General features: G+C 42.2%; 1 protein-coding gene across 1 annotated transcript in view; it reads right to left on the bottom strand.

The window, feature by feature from the left end:
- Positions 1 to 2,982: 2,982 nt before the first annotated feature.
- SIAH3 (siah E3 ubiquitin protein ligase family member 3) overlaps positions 2,983 to 23,477 on the bottom strand; it is a 45,505-nt gene continuing 25,010 nt past the window's right edge. The window contains exon 2 of the mRNA XM_027720322.2: positions 2,983 to 3,788. Coding sequence (XP_027576123.2) covers positions 3,195 to 3,788 — 594 coding nt within the window. The 3' untranslated portion in view covers positions 2,983 to 3,194. The remainder of the gene's footprint in view (positions 3,789 to 23,477) is intronic.

Genomic DNA, 23,477 nt, shown 5'->3' with positions numbered 1-23,477 from the left:
AGGATGCTTCAGCTGATTTATAAGGAGTCATGGATCTATGATGTGAGCTTAATTCATAATAGGATTGAGCTGAAAGCACTAATGGTGTTTTACTGCAGATCTGACATTAACATTCACACAGTGTCTGATGGATAGTGCAGAAGAACCAAAGTAGGTTTTGTAGTGGATCTGGTAGCAATCCATCCTGCTCAGCCTGATGAAATTATTGTTGCAATTTACTAAACCAAGCAAAAGAAAATCCACCCATGAACAGAGATGTGGAAAAAGCTTAAAAAACCCAATGAACTAAACCAAACCCCAAACCAATATCTTGTCTATGTAAAAAAAAAAAAAAAAAGGAACACCACTCTCAGAACAGGTAGGTAGGAAAATAGAATTTTGCAACAGCTGCATAGCGATTTTGCAACCTCATTTTCTCCTGCGCCAAATGAAGGGTACTTCCTTACTTCAAACACATGTAAGGTTGTGTTCTTCACAGGAAGGAAGGAATTAAGAGTGATTTGTTTTAATACATTATAAAGATGCAAAATACTAGAGTACAAAATGAATTCTACAAGCCCTGATTACAGCCAAATTTAGGAATCAAACTACTTTTCAACCATAAGCAGAGAGCTGTAAAAAGTGCTATATTATGGGCACTGAAAGAGTGTGTGCAAATTGAACTTCACTGTTGATCCTATTTCCAGCATTTTGGATTTATGTCCTACCATGCAGAATATTTGCTTCACCTTTGCTTTATAACAGTATAAGGTTACTCATAGGCTTTGAATTACGACAGAATTAGAATGCCTTCTGTGGTAGAAAGCCCTTAAAAATATATCCTTAAACATTTGTGCTTCATGTCGAGATGCTTACAAAGGCTGGTTTTAGCACCCATCTCTCATTTCTGCCTGAAATGTGTCCTCCTTTTGTTTCCTGGGAATCTCACTAGACAGATTTTCATCAGTACTCCAACGTAGTGTAGTACTCTAGTGTAGTACTCCAATCTAGATTTCTGAAATCCCTGTCAGAGCTGGGTCTTTGCAGATGTGGAGAAAGCCAAGACAAGCAAGGAGTTTACTTTGTTGGGTTCACAAAGTAGATATTTCAAATACAAAAGGTGCCAACTAACAAGAAGTAAATAGTCTGGAAAAAGTAAATAGCCAAGAAATATACCTCCCCCTAGAACTTCTTGTGATCAGGCAACAAAAGCATCATTACATTTGGTCTCTACCCCAGTGTACAAAGACCTCAGAAAGTTTAAGCTAGAGGAACTGTTTTTCTTGGGGTCTTATTGCTTTTGCTTTGTTTTATTTTTACTGGAGGAGCTGGAGAAGCCAGTTTCAGTCCACAAAAGCACCAATGATTTATTTATTGCTATCAGTTAAGGCAAGGGCAGCATTTGCTGGTTCTGAATATTTAACATCGCAGGGAAAAAGCAAGCTGCTCTGAAGCCTGTGTGTTCCAGTGAAGCACTGCAAATCAGTATGTCCCCCCCAGCCTTCTGAATTCAGAGGTGGGAGAAATGTGTAGCTGTGCTCCAGTGTATTCTTACAGGGACTGAGACTTCTTTGGACCTCAGCCGCCTGTTGAAGAGACCCTAGCTCCTCTCTGACCTGCTATGAAAGTCCAGGTAAGGAGGTGACGTACATCTATATCTCAGAAGACATTGCCTGCATGGTATTCATCTCAGGAAAACTTCAATTCATTTCACGTCATGCATAATTTATAATAATTCTCAGGAGAGCAACAGATGGGAGAGATCAGCATCAATAGTCTTGTCTACCTGAAGTTAACTACAGTGAGATGTGTTTTGAAGAACTGAAGGACTATTCTCAGCTTTCTTCCCCCCTTCCTTGGCTTTCCAAGGAACTCAAGCTATGAGCCTCAGTCTCTCTAGCTACTAACTGACCCAACCGACCAGATGTTTCTTGACAAAGCATTCAGGAGCAGCCAGACCACAGTCACACACAGGCAGAAGGGAAAACAGGAAAAGGCAGTTTCCCATGCTTCTCATGTGTCACAATCCCTGTGGAGGCCCCTCCTTCAACATGTCACCTACTGCAGTAGGATTTCTCTGTTGTTGTTAGCTATGGAGGAAACAGGGCTGACTGCAGATGGAACCGAGTTGCCAGATCCTGCCTCCAACTCTCCCCAAGGAGTCATCCAAGGAAGATGCTCTTAGAGAAGCCCGTATCTTTTTATGATCATTGCTGTTTGTAAAACACCCTCAACAGAAGAGGACCATCATTCTTTCCCTGCCCCCAAAATGTATGGAAGGAAGAAAAGAGGTTTTTTTTTTAAAGGAATGTATTTTAAATCTCACGTCTATATTGTTTTAAATCAATATTTAGCAGCACAAACTGTGGGTTTAAGGGGCACAGAATTCCATAGCAAGATCAGTGCTGAGCTTAGGACTGTCCTTATACTTTATTTTCTGAAAAGTGTTTTTTGGATGCTTAAGGAAATAGCAGCTAAGAAGATGAATGCCCCAGTGACTGGTTATGGTTATATCACACCTGTAGCCAGACTATCTAGCAACCTCTCATTGCCCGGTATGATACAAGAGTGATATTTAACCATGCTCACTGTGACCACCTACTAGCTGTCCTAAATTGAATGCAGGATGAGGGTTTCCAGGCCCCTGCTCGGCAGAGGTGGTGACTTCTTCTGAAGCTTTCAGTGTTTGAATGAGGAAGTTGTTCCCTCAGAAGCTGAAGGGAGCTGTGAAACTGCAGGCTCCCGCAGGGCTTGGTTGTAACCACAGTATAAGAGTTAAATCACTGTTGCTAATATGGAAACCTGGGTGCTCTTGTCCCTTAGTGGAATACTTGACCTTTCATCAGGCACAGGGGCCTCCAGTCAATTAGGTAGGCAATGAAGGAAACATATTTGCATAGCATTCTCAGAGCAAAGGTTTCTGTGAGTCACCCTGGGTGCACTTTTCATTAACATGTGTTGTTTTCAGTGCTGCTGGAGGGCTACAATAAATTGATTAGCCTCTTTAAAATTTATCATAAAATTGTATTAACAAAATGGTAAATACATTACACAGAGACTGTAACCACGGGATGTTTACATAATGCCCACTGTGGACAAGTACTAAATACCATAAAAGACCTGAGACCCCCCCGAAAAGTCTGCAAGTTCTGGCTCTCACAAGGCAGCTAGAGCACCACTGTTGTTGCTGTTTCTCCTCCTGCTCCTCTTCCCCCTCACATTTCAGCTTCGGAGTTGTGAACTTTGCTGGTCGTTATTGCAATTCCTATCGCTAGGCTTCCATTGTCAGAAAAGAGTTGAGCCAGGGAAGTGTTCAGCACAAGGCAATCCCCGTCGGAAATGACAGAGTCCACACACTCCAGTACCGACCTGGGGGTCGCCTCCCACTTAAGGCGCCTCTGGTTCCTGTTGAGCTCCAGCCGGTAGGTGAAGTTGTCAGCTTGGGTCGGTGTGCCAATCAGCATCATCGTGGCGAAGAACTGCGGGTGGCCTTCATACTTCTCCTGCTTCCTGAGTACCAGCAAAAACTGGTGGCCAAGACAAGAGTGCATGATGATCCAGTCTGTGGGTGCGGGCAGGTGCATGTCCGTGGCCAGGAAGACAATCTCTGCACCCTGAAGGATGTTGATGTGATGCGTCTGCCTCAGGTGGGACACCACCACCTCCAAGTGCCCTTCCCATGGGCAGGAAAAGAGTGGGCACATGCAGGGAACCAGCTGGGGGTCATGCACTGCTTCGTGATGATGGCAGGGAGGAAGGATGCCTCGCTCCGTGGACGTCTGCGCAGCTGCACAGAGGGTCGGTGCATACTACAAGAAGAGAGAAATTACATGTGATAGCTGGTGGACCAAGAATCAGTGTAGATATGCAAGGTGCAGACCCTGCAGATATCAGTCATCTAACACTCCACCTAAAACAGCACTAGTGGGATTGCAGGAAACTCAGCACTCTGGATATCAGAGGCAATTCTGACCTGGATCTGCACAACAAAAAGTGCCTCGTTCTCCAGAAGAGAGAAACTGTTTGAGTCATGGTAAATCACTTAAAATGAAAATGATGTATGTGTTTAAAGAGCAATTTCATTAGTTTAGGGGGAAAAATCTGATTAAAAGAAAAAAAAACAACAAAGCAAGAACAGCATGGGGCATTTTATATAGTTAAGGCTTTTGCTGCTCAGAACAAGGAAATGAAATATGTATGGCATTATTACTCTTTAATGAAACATACATGCAAATACAGGCATTTTTCCTGAAACAATAAGCTTTATAACATCCATAATTTGTGAAATAAAAGTCAGGTTTTTATTGTATACGACACCTTCATTATTTTTTTTTTGGTCGATATATTTGTGCCTAATAGATGCACTTACCTCCATAAATCTTAAATTACTCTCAAAGGTGAATGGATGGCAAATTTAGGGCATTTTTGCAATAAAGTAAATTTGGATTAAGGTAGGGCTGCTCACTAAAAAGGCAGTAGCTCTTGCAGAAGGTTTCCACATGAGGACTAGAAAGCAAATTGCTCTGCCTCTGTCAAGTGGATGCTGTTGAAGAGAAATAAGTCTTATTCAACCAAAAGTGTATTCACAAGTAATGCTATTCAGGAAGAGTAATGGCTTTCCACAGTAACTCTGTGCATAGACAAACCCTAAAGCACAGGCATGCTGGTCATGATTCATTCTACCCAATTTTCAACATTTACTTCAGCATTTACTTCAGCCAACCAAGCCACCTTGGACTGCCTCTGCAGTCTGTAGGGTGCGGCAGCCCTTACAGCAGAGGATGCAGACCTCAGGTGGAGTAATTCACATTCTAAAGGTGACATCAGCTGATACCAGACAGACTGAAATCCAGTCTGTCTAGTTGTACCTAATTTTTGACTGTTTAATAAGTTTTTGTCTTTGAACCCCTCTTCTAAGAGCGTGTCTCATATATCCATTAATGTCTCTTATAAGAGTACATACATATGTATGTACATTTCACTTAAACATATGTTTTTGGAAGATTCATGTAATTCCCTGAATACTGCCCCACATCCACTCATTTTAATACATTTATCCAAAATTTCAGGAACTACGTCATAGTTCTAACATCTAACAGTTGTTCTCTTCCATACCACATCCAAGACATAGCAGATTTGGGATTTATTCGGTTATTTTTTGGGCAGAGACTTGTTTTAATCAGGGGCAAGCATAATCCCATAAAATGGGTGCTAAATTTGTTGCAAATGGTGTATTTCTCATCTCTTTATGGATATCATGGTGCCTTTCATTACAGTCTTGCTGTAAGCAATTTTGCTTTCCAGGATGTTTTGGAAGGCAATTTCTTGGGTGAATTATCCTAAGTCTCAGATGACCAAGGCTTCCTTGCGAACCAGGATGACAAGTCCTGGATCTCCATTCTCACTTTGTCAGTAGATGCCCAGGAATGTGATGGGCAGGGCAAGGTTGTGATTGCTGCTGCTGTGAAATTCATGTTTCCTCCCAAGGCACTGGATGTCAAAGGGAGCTGTTTCTTCTTCCTCTGGCATTTGATGTGAAGAATAATTGACTAGTTAAGCCCTATTACTGAAACTTCCTTTTTCTTTGGAGAATTATTACTTCAATAGTACAGTTCTACTTTTCCCTTCCTCATTTTTTATTTGTTTTGCTGTGTAAAATTCAAGAATATAAACTTTCCAGGAACATAATGAATTGAGGACAGATAAATGACTATCATTGTCTGGGAAATAAAACAGGTCATTATAAACTAATCAAGGTTTGTGGCATTAGCTGCCTGCTTATCGCAGTGGGATTACTGGTTCACAGTTAATTCTGCATTAATTTTTGCATCCCATTAGGATGAAAGTTATGGTTAATTTAAACTCTTTTTGGTGAAGGAGGGTATTGCAATGGAAGATCATAAAAGCCTTAAAAAAAAAAAATCCCTGAAATGCTAATTGCCTCATAAAATGAATTCTAATCTCCCAATCTAATACAGTGGGTGTGAGCAATTACTTTCTCTCACCAAACTGTTAATGCAACATTAGTGATTATACTAATTAAAACTAATGAACTCGTACTCACATGCTGATAAACCTCTCAACCACTCAACAAGTTCCAGCCTTCTATCAGTTTTATTTAACTCCCCTTTTGGAAGATGAATCTTAAATTAACCTCTTGAATAATATTCAAAATTAGGTTTTGAAATGTGAAGCTTTATAGACTGTGTATAATTCTTCTCCAAAGATTACCAGAGTCAGAGAAACCACTTCCACTGAGGATGTAATTGAATTTAGAAATGCATTCTCCTAATTTGATAAGAATGGAGACCAATGGTAGCTCATCCATCTAAACTGCATCCAAGGTAAGAAAATAGAAATACCTTCAAAAAATCTCTTTATGATGAACGCATTTCTATGGCTTAGGAATAGGAATATAAATTACAATGAGCAATTTATTCAATGTATCTTTCTTCTTTCCTTAATCTGTGATTTTGTGTGTATGTGCATAAATAATTGTGAATTCTCTTTCACATCTCATATTTCTGAAACATTCTCAAAACCTTTCCATGAACCACTTCAGCAAAGGATTTCTGGTCTGACTTTGTTCATTTCAGGTTTACTGAAAATTCTGAAATCCAGGACAAACCACATGATCTATCTTTATTCTCTGACTAGGTGAGAACCATCTTCAAAATCTGATTTCTGAATTATTCAACATTCCTGTTTCTAAACTCTAAATTTGTAGTATTTTTAAATAAACATTTAATAATCCTCTGTCACTGTAAAAAAAAAGTCTCAGAGGAAACTATTACTTTACTCTTACTTTTGAGGTATGAATGTAACTATTGGGGTGTCTGTGCCCTTGTTGGTGATTCCTATGACTGTGAATTGAAACACTAAAATTGAAATGCAAAATGGGCATAAAACGGTCACCTTGAGTGTATTTAAATGCTTGAATAAATATTTATGAACATTTTTTCTCATGTTTAATCTCCTCCAGTATTTACTTTCCATCATTTATTGCCCGATTACCTAATAAAATTAGGTTTATTATATTGTTGTGTCAGTCCAATATTATTCTCAATTATCTTTTAGCCTGTTGGCCAATTTTAGTCAAACTGAATTGTGGGATAGAAATCTCAAATGCTTTAATTTTCAATCATTTTTATGAGAAGAGGCATCAGGGTAGAGATGTATGACCCTTGCACGTCTCCAGGGAGGAACAGTTTGCCACGTGTGCAGTATTACATTGGCAGACAAGAGAGAACCTAAACAATGGCAGTTTGATCCCAAATGTATTATAGACACCAGCAAACCCACATGAGACAGTGTCTTTGTGAACAGGAGAAAAGGCTTCAGCCAGAGTGCTCCTCATTAGACGCAACATAATCCCACCATGAGGCACCAAACTGCAGGAAACCAGGCTCTGCTGCTCACAGAAAAATTTCTTTTTAATGATGCAGCTTATTACAGTGTAATTCTTTTTAAGAACAAGTAATTTGGCAAAGAGCAATTTATAAACACATGGTGCTTTTTTCATGGAAAAAAAATACAAACCATGATTATACTTGGACCTGGGACACAGGCTTTCTGCTAAAAATGCAACAAACCACATTAGATGTGATTCACTTGTTTTACCTTTGATGTCTGAGGAGTGGGTGGCTAACTCTGAAGAATATCAGTTCCTTTTACAGCAGAGCCCATGGAGAATGAAATTCACTTGATCCCAAGAGGTGCCAAAGGAACATCCCCCTGGACACCGCTCTCTACATGCAGCCAGGACCAAACACATCCTCAGTGCAGTTTTACCAGTTTCTAGACAAAGAGCAGAAGGGCAACCCTATTTTAGCCAGGGAAGAGCTGTACCACCATGGGCTTCTCCTACTGCATTGGAGACAATACAGCCCGTGGAGAGAGAAGCAGATGCCTATTCACATAAAGGTGTAAATCCTTGGTTCCTTACCACTGGTACACTACTCAAGTCACCTCCAGTGACTTGGTAGAAGTCTCCTGACATTCAGGGGAAGTATGAAGAGTAGATCCAAGAGTTAGAGATCTCCAAGAGGTAAAAAAGCCACAAGTACATTTCTGACTCTGCAGCTGCAAAGGTGAGGCACCCAGCTGGGAGAAAGGTCTTTGGTATTGCTCCTCATGCTCTGAGAGACCTTTTGTATTCGAACTAACAAAGTTTTCAGGTCAATTGTAGTACAAATAGTGGAAACAGAGGCAGCAACCCCCACTGCACGTCTGCTGGCTGAGCTCATGGCCCTGTGGGTTGCAGACACCGGCTACACCACCATCCCTCTAGCCCTGCTTCCCTGCTCCACATCGGCACAGTTTCAATAGGGACAGCAAGTGTGGCTGCTTCCCTGAGCAGCTAAATGCCTTGCCATTAAAGTTCTGACTTGAAAATGGTGAATTTACTCAAGATAAACTCCGCAGGGTGAGGAAGGGTTGAAACCAGTCCTCCCATCCCACAGGAGGGGGCCCAGACACTGATGACCTGCAGTATATGCAGAGTGAGTAGCACCACCACATTGCAAAAGAATAAACAGGCTCAGGTCTTCAGAGAGAAGGTTAAGTGTCACCTTTCCACACTTTCCAGCATTCGCCAGTGTTATATTGGGAGTCTGGACGCCTCATTCATACTTTTACTTACTGTAATCCACATAATGTGCAAAAATCAGCCTGTGAACAGTACCAGTGTGTGCTGAGAATATCCTAAGGAGGGAGGACAAGGACTAGTTCACTGCCCAGTGAATAAGGGTTTCTGACAGCAGAACAGGTGCTGCAAATAATCATCCTTTTCCAGACACTTCATGCCCGTGCAACTGTATTTTCTCCAGTGATCACACACACTTTGCAAACACTCATTAATTCACCCATGTGCTGGGCTATTTGCTTAGGGAAGTCAGTGGTGTAGTCTGGAGGCCATCATTGTAGGGCTATTGAGGAGGGTCACATAGAAAACAGCAAAGAGGAAAATAAAGCCACTGGACATGCCAGCCAGCCCAAAACAGAAGACAGTGCTCCCACTCTACCCCAGTCTCACTGCAACCTAATCCTCCTCCCAAGAAGGAACTGCTCCTTCCATGTATCCAAACTCTTTCCTCTTCATCCTCAGCTTTCTTGGCTGGATTACAGGAGAGTTGGTAGGACCTGTATATGTTCATGGCAGCTGTGACCCTTGGCAGGAGCCAGGGATTGAGAGGGGCTGTGCTAACACCCCTTTTTACAAACCCACCAACTGTGCTGAGGCTGCCTCCTCCTATGGTCAACTCCACTATGAGATATAGTTTCTTATTGTGTACAACTTCGTAAAACTTACATTGTTTGGGGAAATACCTGATTCAGGCTGACTTTAAAACACATATTAAATCACATATACACTTGCATTAACACACATACACATATTTATATATAGACTCGTAACACATATCCATTTCAAAAGTTTCTGAGAATAATGCAGTGGGAGAAAACACACTTTTGTCCAGGTTAGACTATTCTGATACCTTTTTTGTTCAAAAAATAGTGGGATCTGGGGGGATGGAAGCCTATGCATCTTGATGATGAGCTTCTCTTATAAATTTTATTTTATTATTTCTCCTTGTGAAAACAGTCCCAAATTTTAGAACGCATATTTTTTATTAAACCTTCTTCTGAGAGGGGTGCTTTTTGCTGTGTAATTTTTTCTTCTATGAGGCTCATTGCTGTGTCTGTCTCTGTGCATAACAGCCACTTGTCAGCTGATACCCTTGATGTTGAATGGAAGAACAACAGCAGTATTTTTTTCTCACTGTTGGGTCAAGGAATTTAGGCATGGAGGGATTAAAGATCCAAGTGTTGTGACCATATTTTTTTTGTCCAGTTTATATCAACCAGCCCCTGATTTTTCATAGTAGAATTGCCTCTGAGAGCACTTGAGATTTTTCTAAATCCAGCCTCCATTAACCTCAGATGCAGCTACAAGTGATTAAACTATCTGCAGATCAGGTCCAAGATTTGGCAATGTGGATTTCCTCACAGCTACAGGAACTCCTTAATAACATGTCATTATTTACCTCATCTCCTCCACTGCCCTGTGTGTGACAAGAAACAACAAGAGATGCAGTCACCCTATAGGTAGGTAAGCAGCCTAGAAATGAGCCTTGAGAACTCAGTGGATTTTTTACTGTGTCCTAAAGATTTCCACAGACAAGGAGAGACCCAGGCCTGCAGCTGTGAGATGCTTTGAGTGAGCAACTTTCAGGGTTTTCAGCAGCATTAAGCAACCATGGCAACTTTCAGGGTTTCAGTTGAAACAAATTGGCAATTTCTTTGCTGGAGAAATGTACCATTTATTCAGTTTTCTTACTGTCTTCCTCCTCTTTCTGGGCTTCTCAGGGTCTGATTGCTTCTTCTCATCTGTATGGAAACTGCCTCCAATAATTTTCTAATTCTCAGCTTCTTTCTACCTCACAAAAGCCTTGCCACCCACTAACATCCACCTCCACCTTACTTACATCCACTGCCTAGGGACAGATGCTCAAAAGAACTATAAAGGTGACATGAAGAAAGTAGTGAGTCTTTTAATCCTGGTCTCCATTCAATTTATCTCCTGCTCTTTTTTAATATGCTAATAAGATTTTTTAAATCTCTCAGATGAAAGAAAAGAGAAGAAAAAGAAAAACAACCCCCTGAACCTATTTTGTCAAAAGCTATACTTTCATATCTGAAATTAAGAAATCCAAGCCAGGGCTTATGTTGGGGATTTATTTAAAATTTTAATTACACAAAATCTTGTTCATTATGAACGCATCAGTTGAATTTCTTAAGTACTGAATATTAGTTGCAGCTTTGGCTGTGGGAGGATTTGTGTTTCCTACTATCAAATGACAGCAAGAGGACAACTTCAAGCTTATTTTGCTAATCTCACTTTGCAACATAATCACGTGTGATTTGGTGACACAGCATAGGGGATGTGTTAATGGCTGTCCTCATGCTAATTACACACCTCTGAGCATGCAGAAATACCTACGACTTTAGTACACATCCACACTGTAGCACACACACCTCTCTATCAGACAACCCTGAATTTTAGATAAAGCCACATGTAGAAGTATTTAGGGGAAAAAAAGTGTTTTCGTGGTAGATATAGCAAGACTATGATACAGCATTTTAAATGTATCCCAGATAGAAAGAAAGACATTATTCCCATATTAAATTCCCTTGTTTTTTTTTCAAAAATAAGTTTTTTCAGCATAAACTGCCATGCAGTCTTGAAGTACAAGCAAAAGAATTCAAGAAACTCGACATTCTGCAATATATTGAAAACAATGTAATGATAATGAAATATAAACAGGATTCATACTAAAGCATTTCAGTTCCATAGATGCTTTCTGAGAGACACTTGTGTAAACAAGGGCAGGGTGGAGCAAAGTCATGCTCTTCAGCTCTTCTGCTTTGAAACAAAGTTTGATGAACCCTTCCCAGCCCAGATAGGAGGAGACTGAAACTTCTTGTGTTTCAAACTGAATGGAGACACACCACCTTGCCGTCTCTCAGCCAAAGCTGCAGCTGGGTCAGGGACATCCAGGCAAATGGTCCTGGTTTAGCTTTAGCTGCTGCATTTGATGGATCTCACTTGACATCACTTTCTGTGCTCTCTTTGAGGAATAAAAGACACTGAGTAGATATAAGCAAACCACGTGCATGGGCAATTTCTGTGGAGCATCTGGTAGTTATTTGCTAGACAAAATAAATGAAAAGCATGGAGATGAAATGGGTGAAATGGAAACATCTGCACCTGTGGAGATCTGGCAAGTTGGCAAGCTGATACACATCACCTACTCTGGGATGATTGCCCTATGCCTGCTCTAAGGGCTTAACTAAGGATGAAGCTGTAACAACAGAAAAAAAAAGACATCCTGGCTTTGGGTAAAGACAGTATGAGACATTGACTCTGGGAACAAATAGGACCAGATATGTTCATAGCGCTGAGAGAGCATCCTTGCTCAGTGCAAGGTGCTGCACCCATGCTCACTACCCTCTCCTGCATTTCCTTTCTGCTACTTGAAATCCTCTGATAGAAAAGTGGCTTTCTAGGCATTTTGAAGAGCTTTTCATATGAAGTGAAACAATAGAGGACAATAAACTACTCCTGTTCCTCAAGAAGAAGCCCACTAATGTGCTCTTGCCAGTACAATTTAAGCCCTTTGCAGAGGCACCCAAAAGAGGAGCTGAACTGAAGCTGTTGAGGTGGAGCAGGAGCTGATGCATACCATGGAGGGAGTGGAGACAGACTCTGCCGCTGTCATGAGGAGATTCCCTGAAGGGTAAATGGTTACTGGGGATGAATCTAGATCCTGGATCCTGAGCTACAGCTACTGTCAGCAATAGAGGTGGAAAGCATTGACAGCTACAGGTCAGAAACAGTTCTCCTCCTCTGTTGGTAGTTTGGAGATAATTTCCAAATTTCAACTTGTATTCTCTCTGCTGCATTTTAGGACTGGATACAATGCAGTGATAGTAAGCCATAGTGCAGTATATTTGATGCTGCATTGCAACTGCTGATGCACTGGGGCATGGAGATGTTTACCCTCTTCTCTTTGGACCAGAAGAAGATTTTATACCTTGTTTTAAGAAAGGGTGATGCCTCTAAACGCCATCCCCTTTGGCCACACAAGGCCAGTATCGAAGCCAAGGCACACGCTATCAGCTCTTTCTCCAGAAGGGCAGGGTGCAACCATTGTTTATCACCAGACCGCTCATGAGGCACTGCTGACTGTGGCTCTGGGTGATGTAGTGAACAGCCTGCATATGTAAAAAGAGATAATAAAAAATGCAGAATTATCTGAAGATTCACTTCATCCTTTATCCACTTTGTATTTTGGATAAAGCCTGTTAATAAAGTGCAAAACCATTATAGGCTTTAATTAAAAGCAAAATGATAAAGTAGTTCCATGCTGCATCTGCTCTGTCTGATAGGGAAGGCAGAGTTCATAAGAGCCCTGTATCTGGCCTGTTGATTTTTTGGTTTACATTCACACTGAGAAAGAAATTAATATGGAAAAGAGTTTTTAAAAAAAAAAGGAAGAAGAAATGATTGCCCACTGTGCTGATAAACTTACCAGTTCAGACTGCCTCTAAATAACTCATCATCTGATATTCATTTACAAGTTACTACAGTAACAGCGTGTCTCCAAGAAAGCAGATTTGCTTAAGTCATCTGAGATAATTAGACCAAATCCACCCTGAGACAATTGAAATTCTTCCCTTCCACCAGACAACCTCCAGCTATCACAATTACATGACACATAAATCCATTAACTGCTCTTTCAGAAACGCACCCTGGGAGTGCCAAAGGATGTCACAAAGGAAGGAGGTAAGGGATGAGGTAGTGATTGTTAAGCAAGCCCACAGACTCTCTTGGTAGGACCAATGTCTCCAATCCCATGTACATACCCCTTCTGGCCAAGGATCTGCTCTGTGGTCTATGTCACATTGGTCTTGCAACTGTCACAAGGTAATGTGTCACCAAGCCTGCACCAGGCAGGTCACAGCTGAGTGCAGATGCTGTGCTGGGGCCATGTAAGTGGGGTGACAAGGGAGCACAGGGCTCACAATGCTGCCAACCCTGTCTCCCTGTCCTGTCTCATAGCTTGTGCCTGTGCCTATGTCTCTGTAACAGTCACTGAGCAATGAGATACCCCTTGCAATGAGGAATGAGAGACTGAGCAATGAGCCATAAGAGACTCCTCATTTTTGGTTAAGATCTTCTCCTAAGAGCTGTGTCTCAGGAAATACAAGAGTGGCTGAATATCATGCCTGTCTCCCTCTTGCTGAGGCATTGCTAGTACCAGCAAGTGATGAGCATCTCAAACCCATCCACAATGGCCTGGTATGTGGAGTCAAGCTCAGGTTTCAGGAACACTAGGAAGAGAAGAAAGGAAAACAGATTGTTCTGGGCTCAGGGTTAACTCTCCATTCCCCTACACATCTCTGCCCCTTCTCCACTAGTGACATTCAGCTTGCCCTTGCTCTGGGTACCTGCAATGTGAATGCGGCATTGAATGAAGAAGTCTACCTAAAAAAAAGACAACCTAAAATTCATGATTATTGTACTATCAGCTGAAAGTGTGTCTTGAGTTTGTGCAGTCAGGCTTAAGAAAGGGGAAAAACCCACAAAACACAAAACAACCCAGAAAACCTGTGTGAGCCATTAGCTTTGGGCATGAAAAACAAACTTCAAGTCTGGGTAAATTTATTTAGTTTGTGTAATGTATGCAGATGTTTCAATGAGATATTCTTTGCAGTAAGGAAAGAGAAATTTCTCTGGGAACATTTGGCTTGTGTCACAAATACTTCTTTTAATTTTGTGCAAATCATAGGCTTCTTTCTTCTTTTTCCTCCCCTTCAAATTTTTGAAGATAGTTCTTCTAGAAGTTTTATTCACATGGGGAGGATGCAGGTGTAAAGAAAGAACAGAAAAGGAGGCTCAGCTTAGCCAGAGAAGACAATGTTCCAACCCTATTAATAGAGTGAAAATTTAAAGGATTTTGTTGAAGGAAAAAAGCCCCAAACATCCACAACAATGTTCTAGTTAAAATTCCTGCTTACAGAAAGCTACTGTCTATCCTATCCAGGAGGTGTTGAATCAGTCTCCCTGCTGTGCCTCCTGCAGCACTGCCCTTTTGGGGAGGGAATCCCCTGGCATCCTCTAGCCTGCTGGCACCTCCCCTCTGACTCGTGTGTCACCCTCAAGAGAATCACAGAAGGTTTGGGGTTAGAAGGGACCTTTGAAGATTATCAAGTCCAACTGCTCTGTCATGGGCAGGGACATCTATCACAAAACCAGGTTGCTCAAAGCCCCATCCAAGCTAGCCTTGAACATTTCCAGGGATGGAGCATCCACAGCTTCTCTGGGCAACCTGTTCCTCTGTCTCAATATCCTCATAGTAAAGAGTTTCTTCATTATGTCTAATCTAAACCTCCCCTCTTCCAGTTTAAAACTGTTACTCTTTGTCCTGTTACTACAGGCCCTGGTGAAAAGTGTCTGTCTTTTTTATCAGCCCCTTTATGAATTGAAAAGTTGCAATGAGATCTTCCTGGAAACTTCTCCCACCCCAACTCTCTCAGCCTGTTTTCATAGGAGAAACGCTCCAGCCCTCTGATCACCTTCGTGGCCCTCCTTTGAATCTGTTCTAAGAAGTTCACATCATTCTTATGTTGGGGACCCCCAGAGCTGGATGCACTATTCCAGATAGGGTCTCACAAGAGGGAAGTAGACAGGCAGAATCATCTCTTCTGATCTGCTGGTCACATTTATTCTTATACAGGCCAGGATATGGTTGTCTTTCTGGGCTGCAAGCACCTATTGCCAAGTCATATCTGATTTTATATGGACATGTACCCCCAAGTACAAGTCTCCACAGGACTGCTCCAGATCCATTCACCACTCAGCCTGTATTGATATCAGAGATTGACCTGACCCAGGTGCAGGGCCTTGCACTTGGCCTTGTTGAACTTCTTGAGATTCATGAGGCCCTACTCCTCAAGCCTGCCAAGGTCTCTTTGGATGGCATCTCTTCCCTCAAGTGAATCAGCTGCACCCTCAGCTTGATGTCATCTGCAAACTTGCTGAGGGTGCACTCAATCCCACTGTCTATGTCTTCCATGAAGATTTTAAGTAGTATTGGTCCCATTATGGACCCTTGTGGTACACACTGCTCATTACTGGTTTCTACTTGGATACCAAGCCATTGACTATAATTCTTTGGATGCCACCATCCATCCAGTCAATTCCTTATCCATCTAACAGTCCATCCATCAAACCCACCTCTCTCCAATTTAGAGGTAAGAATATTGTGGGGGATTGTATCAAAGGCCTTACAGAAGTTGATGACATCTGTAGCTCTTCTGTTGTCCAGTGATGCAGTCACTACATTGAAGAAGGCTATTAAAATAGTCAGGCATGATTTGTCCTTGGTGACACCATGTAGGCTGTCTCTAATCACATCCCCATCTTCCTCATGTTTTGACATCTTCCAGGAGGATCTGCTCCATGATATTACCAGACACTGAGGGGAGGCTGACTGATTGGATTTTACCAGGGGATGATGATGTTGTTCATGGGTAAAACATGAACAATCAGAGGTGAGAGACCCATCACGCAGTAGAGCTGCAGTCCCTAGAGTCTAGTTGTTTTAAAATTGGAAATCCATTGGCATAGACTGTGCAGCTCTGGCTGCAGCACCATAGGCCCTTTCTGTCAGCTCTGGTCTCCCTGGTTCTCTGTTTTAAAATTTCCTATTTCAGTGCAAGTGTAGCACTGGGGAAAGGGGGAAGAGGAGCCACATATCTTATTCAAAGCCATTCTCACACTTTAGTGTCCCTCCTCACAACCTCACTTGTCTTGTGGGAAGGTTTTATGTTTTAACTTCAGTCAGGTCCTCCCCATGCAGGCAGCTTAACACGTGTTCCTATAAACTTATCTGGCTGTACAATACTGCATAACTTGCACATCATAAAAGTGAATAATTTTACAACTATTCTGATACACTTATGGGTTTTGAGGATTTGAGAGTGAAGTAGATTTTCTAAATTTATTTTCAGCTTTCTATAGAGAGCTTTTTATAGATCTTTCTGTGTGATGTTATTGAACAAGATGACAGACCATTCATTTTATCACATCAAAGGTGTTCCCAGGACAAACTCTTTTCCTTCTTCCCAAAGGGCTGCAAGGAGGAAGTGTGGCATCTGAGGGGTGAGAGATTGAGGGAAGATCTTCTTCCTGTCTCTCACACTGCAGTGCTGCCTACCTGCCCCTTGGGCAGGGTGCACCATGTTAGAGAGGGAAACAGCCTCATTGCCCTCTAAGGGTGCCCTCAGTCCATAGAGATTCCTGCTGCAGTACCTGCTCCATGTTGGGCTATGATTCTGGGGTGAAGAGCATGGGTTTGTTGCAAGGAACTGTCCACCCCTGTGACAACCTGAGTCAATCAGAGTGGGCGTTACACCACCTTCTGGTTTCATAAAGGGCTAGAAGAGCTCAGGGAAGCCCTTTGGGATCAGGCTTAACAAACAGGAATGTCTGTGTAATGTTTTATGCAGCCTGCCATGCCAAAGGCATGAATCACGTGTGAAGTTAACTGCAAGAGAGACACACGTTCTCCCATGGGGAACAACTCAAGTGTTTCTTCAACTTCACCAGCAGCTACTTGCTCAGTGAAGGCTGTTAGGCACCTTCATGCCCCTGTCAACATAGCTTCCATCTGTCTTTCAAAGCCTTCATTTCCTTCTTTTCCACCCTATAAGCATGCAGTGATGGCTTACTCCGTAATTTCCAAATCCACAGCGAGTCCATGGTAATTCAGGATAACATCTTTTAGATAGGGGGGCTTGCAAAGACTTTGAGGATAAAGATAACATTACTCGGCAGAATAAATACCTGTGACAAACAACTGGATAAATTTTGGGTGGGATTTGTCTTGTCTAAATGTATTTATCTAAAAGATAGACATGTTCAAATCTGACCTACTCATGAAGCTTAATCTCCTTAATAATGGAGATAAGATGTACCTCCACAAAGTTATTCATCATCCTTGTGTTGAACATGTTCATCTTCAGGGAGAGATGAAATTACTGAGAGCACCTGCAGGAGATGTTCACCTCTCTTCCTTGTCTAGAAGTGGAGTTGGGGTCACTGGCCCAGCACTGGACATCAGACTTGAGAAGTTTCCTCATGTTCACTATATCAGGAGAATCACAACTCTGAGTAGCAAGGGTATCAGGACACAGCCACTGTGACTGTTCAATGGATGATTATGAGCTGCCTATTTGCCTAATGCAGAAAATCCCTGGAGCTGTCACATTTTCTTCTCAGCTAAGGGATGGTCATCCTAATTTTCAGTCCTCTAGATTTAACAATGAAATAAAACTAATTTACAGCTCTTTCTATTAGGAGGACAAATTTTCATTTCTGTCCTTTGGGTGAGAGGCCCTATAACAAATGAATGATTTCTTATCCATGATACCTCTTAGAGATTGCAGTTGGGTCATCTCATTTGTTGTTTGAACACAAGGAATTAAGAGCCCTAGCAGGGCTGTCACAAAAATTGAACTGATAATGAGATGAACACTGCTTTTACCAGAGGTTCTTTCTAGAATTAAATATGGGAAAAGCTCAGTGATGACAGGACCTTAAGCTGTGGACCTGAATCACAGAGCCTAGTAGGACTTTCCACTTGCACAGGCTTCCTCCCATTGCTACTTGGAAGTGCAATCTAGCTGCCACACGGTGGAATTCACAGAGACAAAGGAGCAGTTAGCCATGTACTTGCTTGGCCCTTTTCCCTCCATCATTGTCTGCAGTTTACTAGGGATAGTTTACTCCGAACAGCAGCCACCCTGATAGATTCCTGTGTACTTAGTCCGATGCTGATTGAAGACCAGTCCCTGCTGCCAGGTAACAAAGCTGATCTCCTTCAAAAGCATCCTCAGTGCAGGGAAACAAATAGCTTTGAAGTTTTAGGAGTAATGTTGAAGAATGGCACAGATAACCTGACTTTGAGCTGTGTGAAGGCAAAATTATACCCTCGTAGTTCTGCAGAGTCTCAAGCTCAAGACACACATATTTGGCTTCTGCTTAGATCCTTCTGCCCCTAGACTGTGGAGCCATCACACCTGTGCACCTCAGCACCACAGTGCCTGTCCACTCTGGATCAACCTTCCCCGACCCAGCAACATTGCTCTCCTCCCTGCAACCTGCCCTGACTCACCAGGCTTTCCCCATCGTGCAACACAGTGCCCTGGCATTGTCTCATATATTGAAGGAAAGAAAATTGTAATAATTGACTGCCATTTATTAAACTACAAGCTAGCCATTAGTTAACTTGTTGTTCTTGTTTGTCCCAGTCATAAGATGGAAAACTGACCCGTTTTCTTTCACTCATAGAAGTCTGTCCACACTCTGTTACAGAGTGTATCCACAGAGAAAGTACCCAGAGCAGTATTCTACTCTTACCATGTGCATTAAGGATCTTTCCTTTCTAAACTGGGGTTGCAGCTTGGCACTGGATGGAAGGAAATCTGAAATTATAACTCTTTTTTCTACAGCAGAGCAGGAGAGCTGACTGCCCTGTTTTTGTGGGCTCAAGGAAGCACAAACAGGAGGCTCTGCAAGGTTATGGTGGGAAGCTATATGGCAAGACCTGCTTCAGATTTAGACCAGAAGATAAATGATCAGTGAAAGACCTCACTGTTTTCCTCCATCCACAGTCACTCAGGTCAGTCCACTCCAGCACAGAACAGAAATGTATGAACATAGATCCTCCACCACTACAAACCAGAGAAACCCAGTACTGAGCAGCATGGAATGAAGATCATTAACTTCATCCCTGCTTAGCCTCATCCCTGCTTGGGGTCTTGTCACACAGGTGAGAGCAGCTGACTTCAGGGCAGGTAGTGGAAAACCTTTTTCCACAGAAAGTGCTGATGCAGTTATAATGGGAAACCTCCCACCCCCTCTCTGTTGCTGCAGTCCCAACTTAAGGATCACAAATGCTCTTTCCCTAGAGATGCTTTGTGTCTCTGGTGGACTTGAGGAAGTGACATCAGCATTGCAAAGGCAGACCTGCAAGTCACATCTCTACTTTGTTTTCCACATGAGCTTTCTCCCCATTTATTCCTGCTGCCTGTTTTACATGAAGATCTGCTTTAGCTTTGGGGCTTGCTCCAGTACAATTTGCTAAAATTATATCAAATATTGATTGGTCACAGATATATTACAGGGCAATGCTATTGAGCATACATTAAGTAAATGGAGGAACAGGCCCATGCTGCTTTTCTTCTTTTATCAGAATGGTAGTCAGCAGCAGCAGAGTTGTACGAGATCTGAAACTGGCCAGAGATTGTCCAAATTATTAGACTATGGAGAAGACTAGGTGTTGTGTTATATGCCGTGGGCCTGGTACTGCCCTTGGGTACAGAGTAGTTACATAAAAGGTCTTGTGAAATGAGAATGGTTTAAGGAAAAGAAACCTTGCAATTCAAGACCCTCAGCACTGTGGTGATATGCCATACTGATCTGAGTTTCATTTGTACTTATTATTGCTCAATATTTAATTTCATTTTTACTTAGAAAGGTGCCCTAGTGAAAGTGACGGCTGGCTACTATATGTCAAGTCATGCAACTCGGGCAATGAAGAAAGGACAGTAAGAGAAGAGCAAAGAGGAGATACAGTTGCAACTCCAGGGGGTGGACATTAAGGTGACACTGGTAGAAGATGAGAGGAAAGTGAAAGTTTCAGGATGAGAAACTGAGGTTAAAAAGAGTTTTAAGAAGAAATTTTTAATTAAAATATGGAGAAAGGTAAACTACAACTCTTTCTTAACAGTCAGATGTGAAAATGGGTATCACTGACAGCAGTATCAACCTAAAGTGACTTGCAAATGTCCTTTTGCTGGAGTTTCCTTCTACTAACCTTACAAAAGTGACTTCAGTTAAAGAAATGCAGGCTGGAAATTTAGAAAAGACTGTATTAAATAATATCAGGATTGAGTTAAACCATCTGAAGGTGTAGAGTGGCAGAGTTACAGATTAGCTTACTTCCCAGTTTGGTCTGACATTGTCCTGATTCTGGTATTGCTTGGCTATTTTTCTCCACTGCCTATAAGAGGAGTTGAGAGTGACTAAGCTGAGCTCAGATGCAGATATCTGGTTTTTGGAGATGAATCCTACCTTACTCCTACCTCTGAGCTACCTGGTCACCTTCAAGCCCTTTGAGTCTGTCTCTTCCTTATCCATCAGTCTGGCTCCACACTGGCTTGTCCCCACGTTGCCTCAAGTTTAGAGCATGGTGCTAATAGTGCCAAGGTCATAGGTTCAATCCCCGGTGAGGCCATTCACTTATGAGTTGGACTCAGTGATCCTTGTGGGTCCTTTCCAACTCAGAATACTCTGTGTAATGGGGTCCTATTGTTGTCTTTATATCCTTTTCTAGATCAGTGTTTTTATGAATTTAGGCTTTCCTGATAACATCACTGCTCTTCCTTGAACTCTGCCCTAACTGAGCCATGACACATCAACATCCCACTCTAAACTTAGACTGCTTTCAGGATCTCAGCTAGCCAGCTGGAATAACTCTGTGCCCTCTCTTTGCCATGTGAAGATGTACATTGACACTAACCATCCAGGTGATAAATTCTGTTCCACCTGGTCCCTCATGTGAAAGACTCCCTGTGACAAAGCATCTGTGTTTTCACCATGGCTTGTAGCCTTTAAAGGGCAATGATATGCAGGTCTTATGTACAAAGCCTAAACTGCCAAATAAAGGAGTTCAAGGGACAAATCTTTGTCTCAAGTTCAGGTGACACAACCTGGCTTACAGACATACCTTCATTGTGGGGAGACAGGGTAATCTTGAAGCTATGCCATTTAAAAAGTTCTGCAGGTGATCAAGGTCCGGACCTCAACCAGACCTCATTCCTAACTTATAAACCTAGTCTACCCTTATATAGGTGAATAAAACAGGTCAGGAGTCATTCCTTGGCTCTGAGGACAAGTGGCACATCTTCTGTCCATATGGTTTAACTTGCCTCTCACACAGAGTGGCTTCTGCATTGTGCTTGGTGGAAACAGCCTCTGGTCTCTCCAAGGCAATTAAGGAAAATGTTTGCTGGTATGAGGCAAATCCAGGGAGAATGCTGCCCATCACACTGCTGTGACCTTGGCCTGCTGTGGCTTGGTGGGTACAGCCGTATACAAATTTCCCACGCCCAGAGGTGGCTGCTCAGCATGTGCAGGCAAGAGGTAGAAATTCACATCGGGGAGTTCATGTGCTGCTTCCCAAGCCCTTGAAGGTTAATGGTTGCACAGAGACTGTCAGCTTTAAGGGACATCTTTTGGCACCTTTCCTAAGCACTCAGTCATTTGAAAATGAAAATAATAAGCATTTTCCTGTGGAAGGCCTTTTCTTTTGACATCTTATGTCAAGATGCAGTTACATGTCAGGTGCGTGTTTGTTTTCACAAGGCACGATGTAAAAAAACATCTCTTCCTTCAAGTGCACATTGTGTCAGCAGCTCTTTTGGACTGATTTCAACTCTTCAGCTGTACTGCAGCTCTTCTATGTCTAGAAAAGGGCATTCAGGCTTTACCTTCCCTGTCAGCTGAAGAGTCACACCACTTTGGAAAGTGCCCTTGAAATCAATGTGGGTGCTATATTAAAACTACTTAGCACATAAATTGTAGGACACAAGGCAATGTGTGTAACAAGGCATGATAACCATGCAGCGAACCTGCTGTACAAGCTCATTTCAAAATCTAGCACAGACTCCTCGCTCTTCCGCTTGCTTGGTTCAGAGCTTTAAGGAAGAGTGTGCTTATGAGGGTACATGGCTAACCCCATCCAAGCTCCAGTAAGTCAGAAATGGGGTTGAACTTTCTCACACATCATAATTTTTTTTGCTGCTGATATGCCCACACTGTAGGCTTGATGTTAAAATGAGCTTTCCCACCTAATTTGTGCTCTTTTGGCTGAATCTGAGGATGTTACTGGATGGACAGTGGTGAAAGAACAATAAAACAGGAATGGAAGTGTCATAGCCACATTTCAGTAGGTGCCTCCACAGGGCTTGATCGTGTACACAGTAATAAAAAAATTATAAATGGGCACCTTACCCTGCAGTAGTGAGACAGCGAGGGAAAGAACAGGAACTATCTCTGCAAGTTTACATATGCCTAGGCATTTGACCATGGAAAGGATGCATTTAGAAGGTGGTTTTATTTCCAAGCCTGCCAAGGGGAGATACATCTATGCAGGTAATTATTAAAGTGTATCTTCAGCTTCACAAACCTGAGCCTGTAAAAAGCTAAACTCATGTGCCCGTGAAAGACTTTCTATGTGAAAAACTTAAAGGCTCCTTGGACGTGCCAAATTGATTTCTTTGTCTTCAAGTATGAATATCAATTAAGCAGAGGTTACGTCCTAGCTTAAAAGCAGAGTGAGATTTATGTGAACAATCAGTTTCAGTTACAAGGAATTAATTTTATGTATATACTATGACCACAGGAGTACATTATTTGCTTTCATGTCATTTGTTTCCTGATACTGGCACTCTGGAGCAAGGGTATCTCAAGTAAATTTGGCTTCTCATTATACATCCAAATCCCAACCACACAACTACAGACACCTGTTGAAGAGTCACACTCAGTTGAACATGATTAGCTGTGTGCATCCCGATTCAGTGGAGGCACCTCAAGGTTTTGCTAATAGAGGAACCATGGCTCCAGGGAGAAGAGCAGATGCTGAGTGGTCAGAATGAGACTCATTTGCACTGGAGTGGTGCATTTCTCACTTTGCTGCTTTACCGTTGTGCAACCCTCATTACTTCTGCTATTTCTTTTTCTCCAGCACTGAACATAACAAGTACCTTGAAAAAGCACCATACATAAAGGGTGAACAACTGTAAACCCAAATTCTTAGCTGAACAAAGCCAAGACAACGGCAGTGCAGCCATTCCACTGCCACTACAGC

Source organism: Pipra filicauda, unplaced genomic scaffold (genome assembly GCF_003945595.2).
Source record: "Pipra filicauda isolate LSUMZ 115617 unplaced genomic scaffold, ASM394559v2 scaffold28_size6257848_pilon, whole genome shotgun sequence".
NCBI classification, from domain to species: domain Eukaryota; kingdom Metazoa; phylum Chordata; class Aves; order Passeriformes; family Pipridae; genus Pipra; species Pipra filicauda.
Note: the sequence above shows the minus strand (reverse complement) of the source record. Positions and strands in the feature narration are given on the sequence as shown.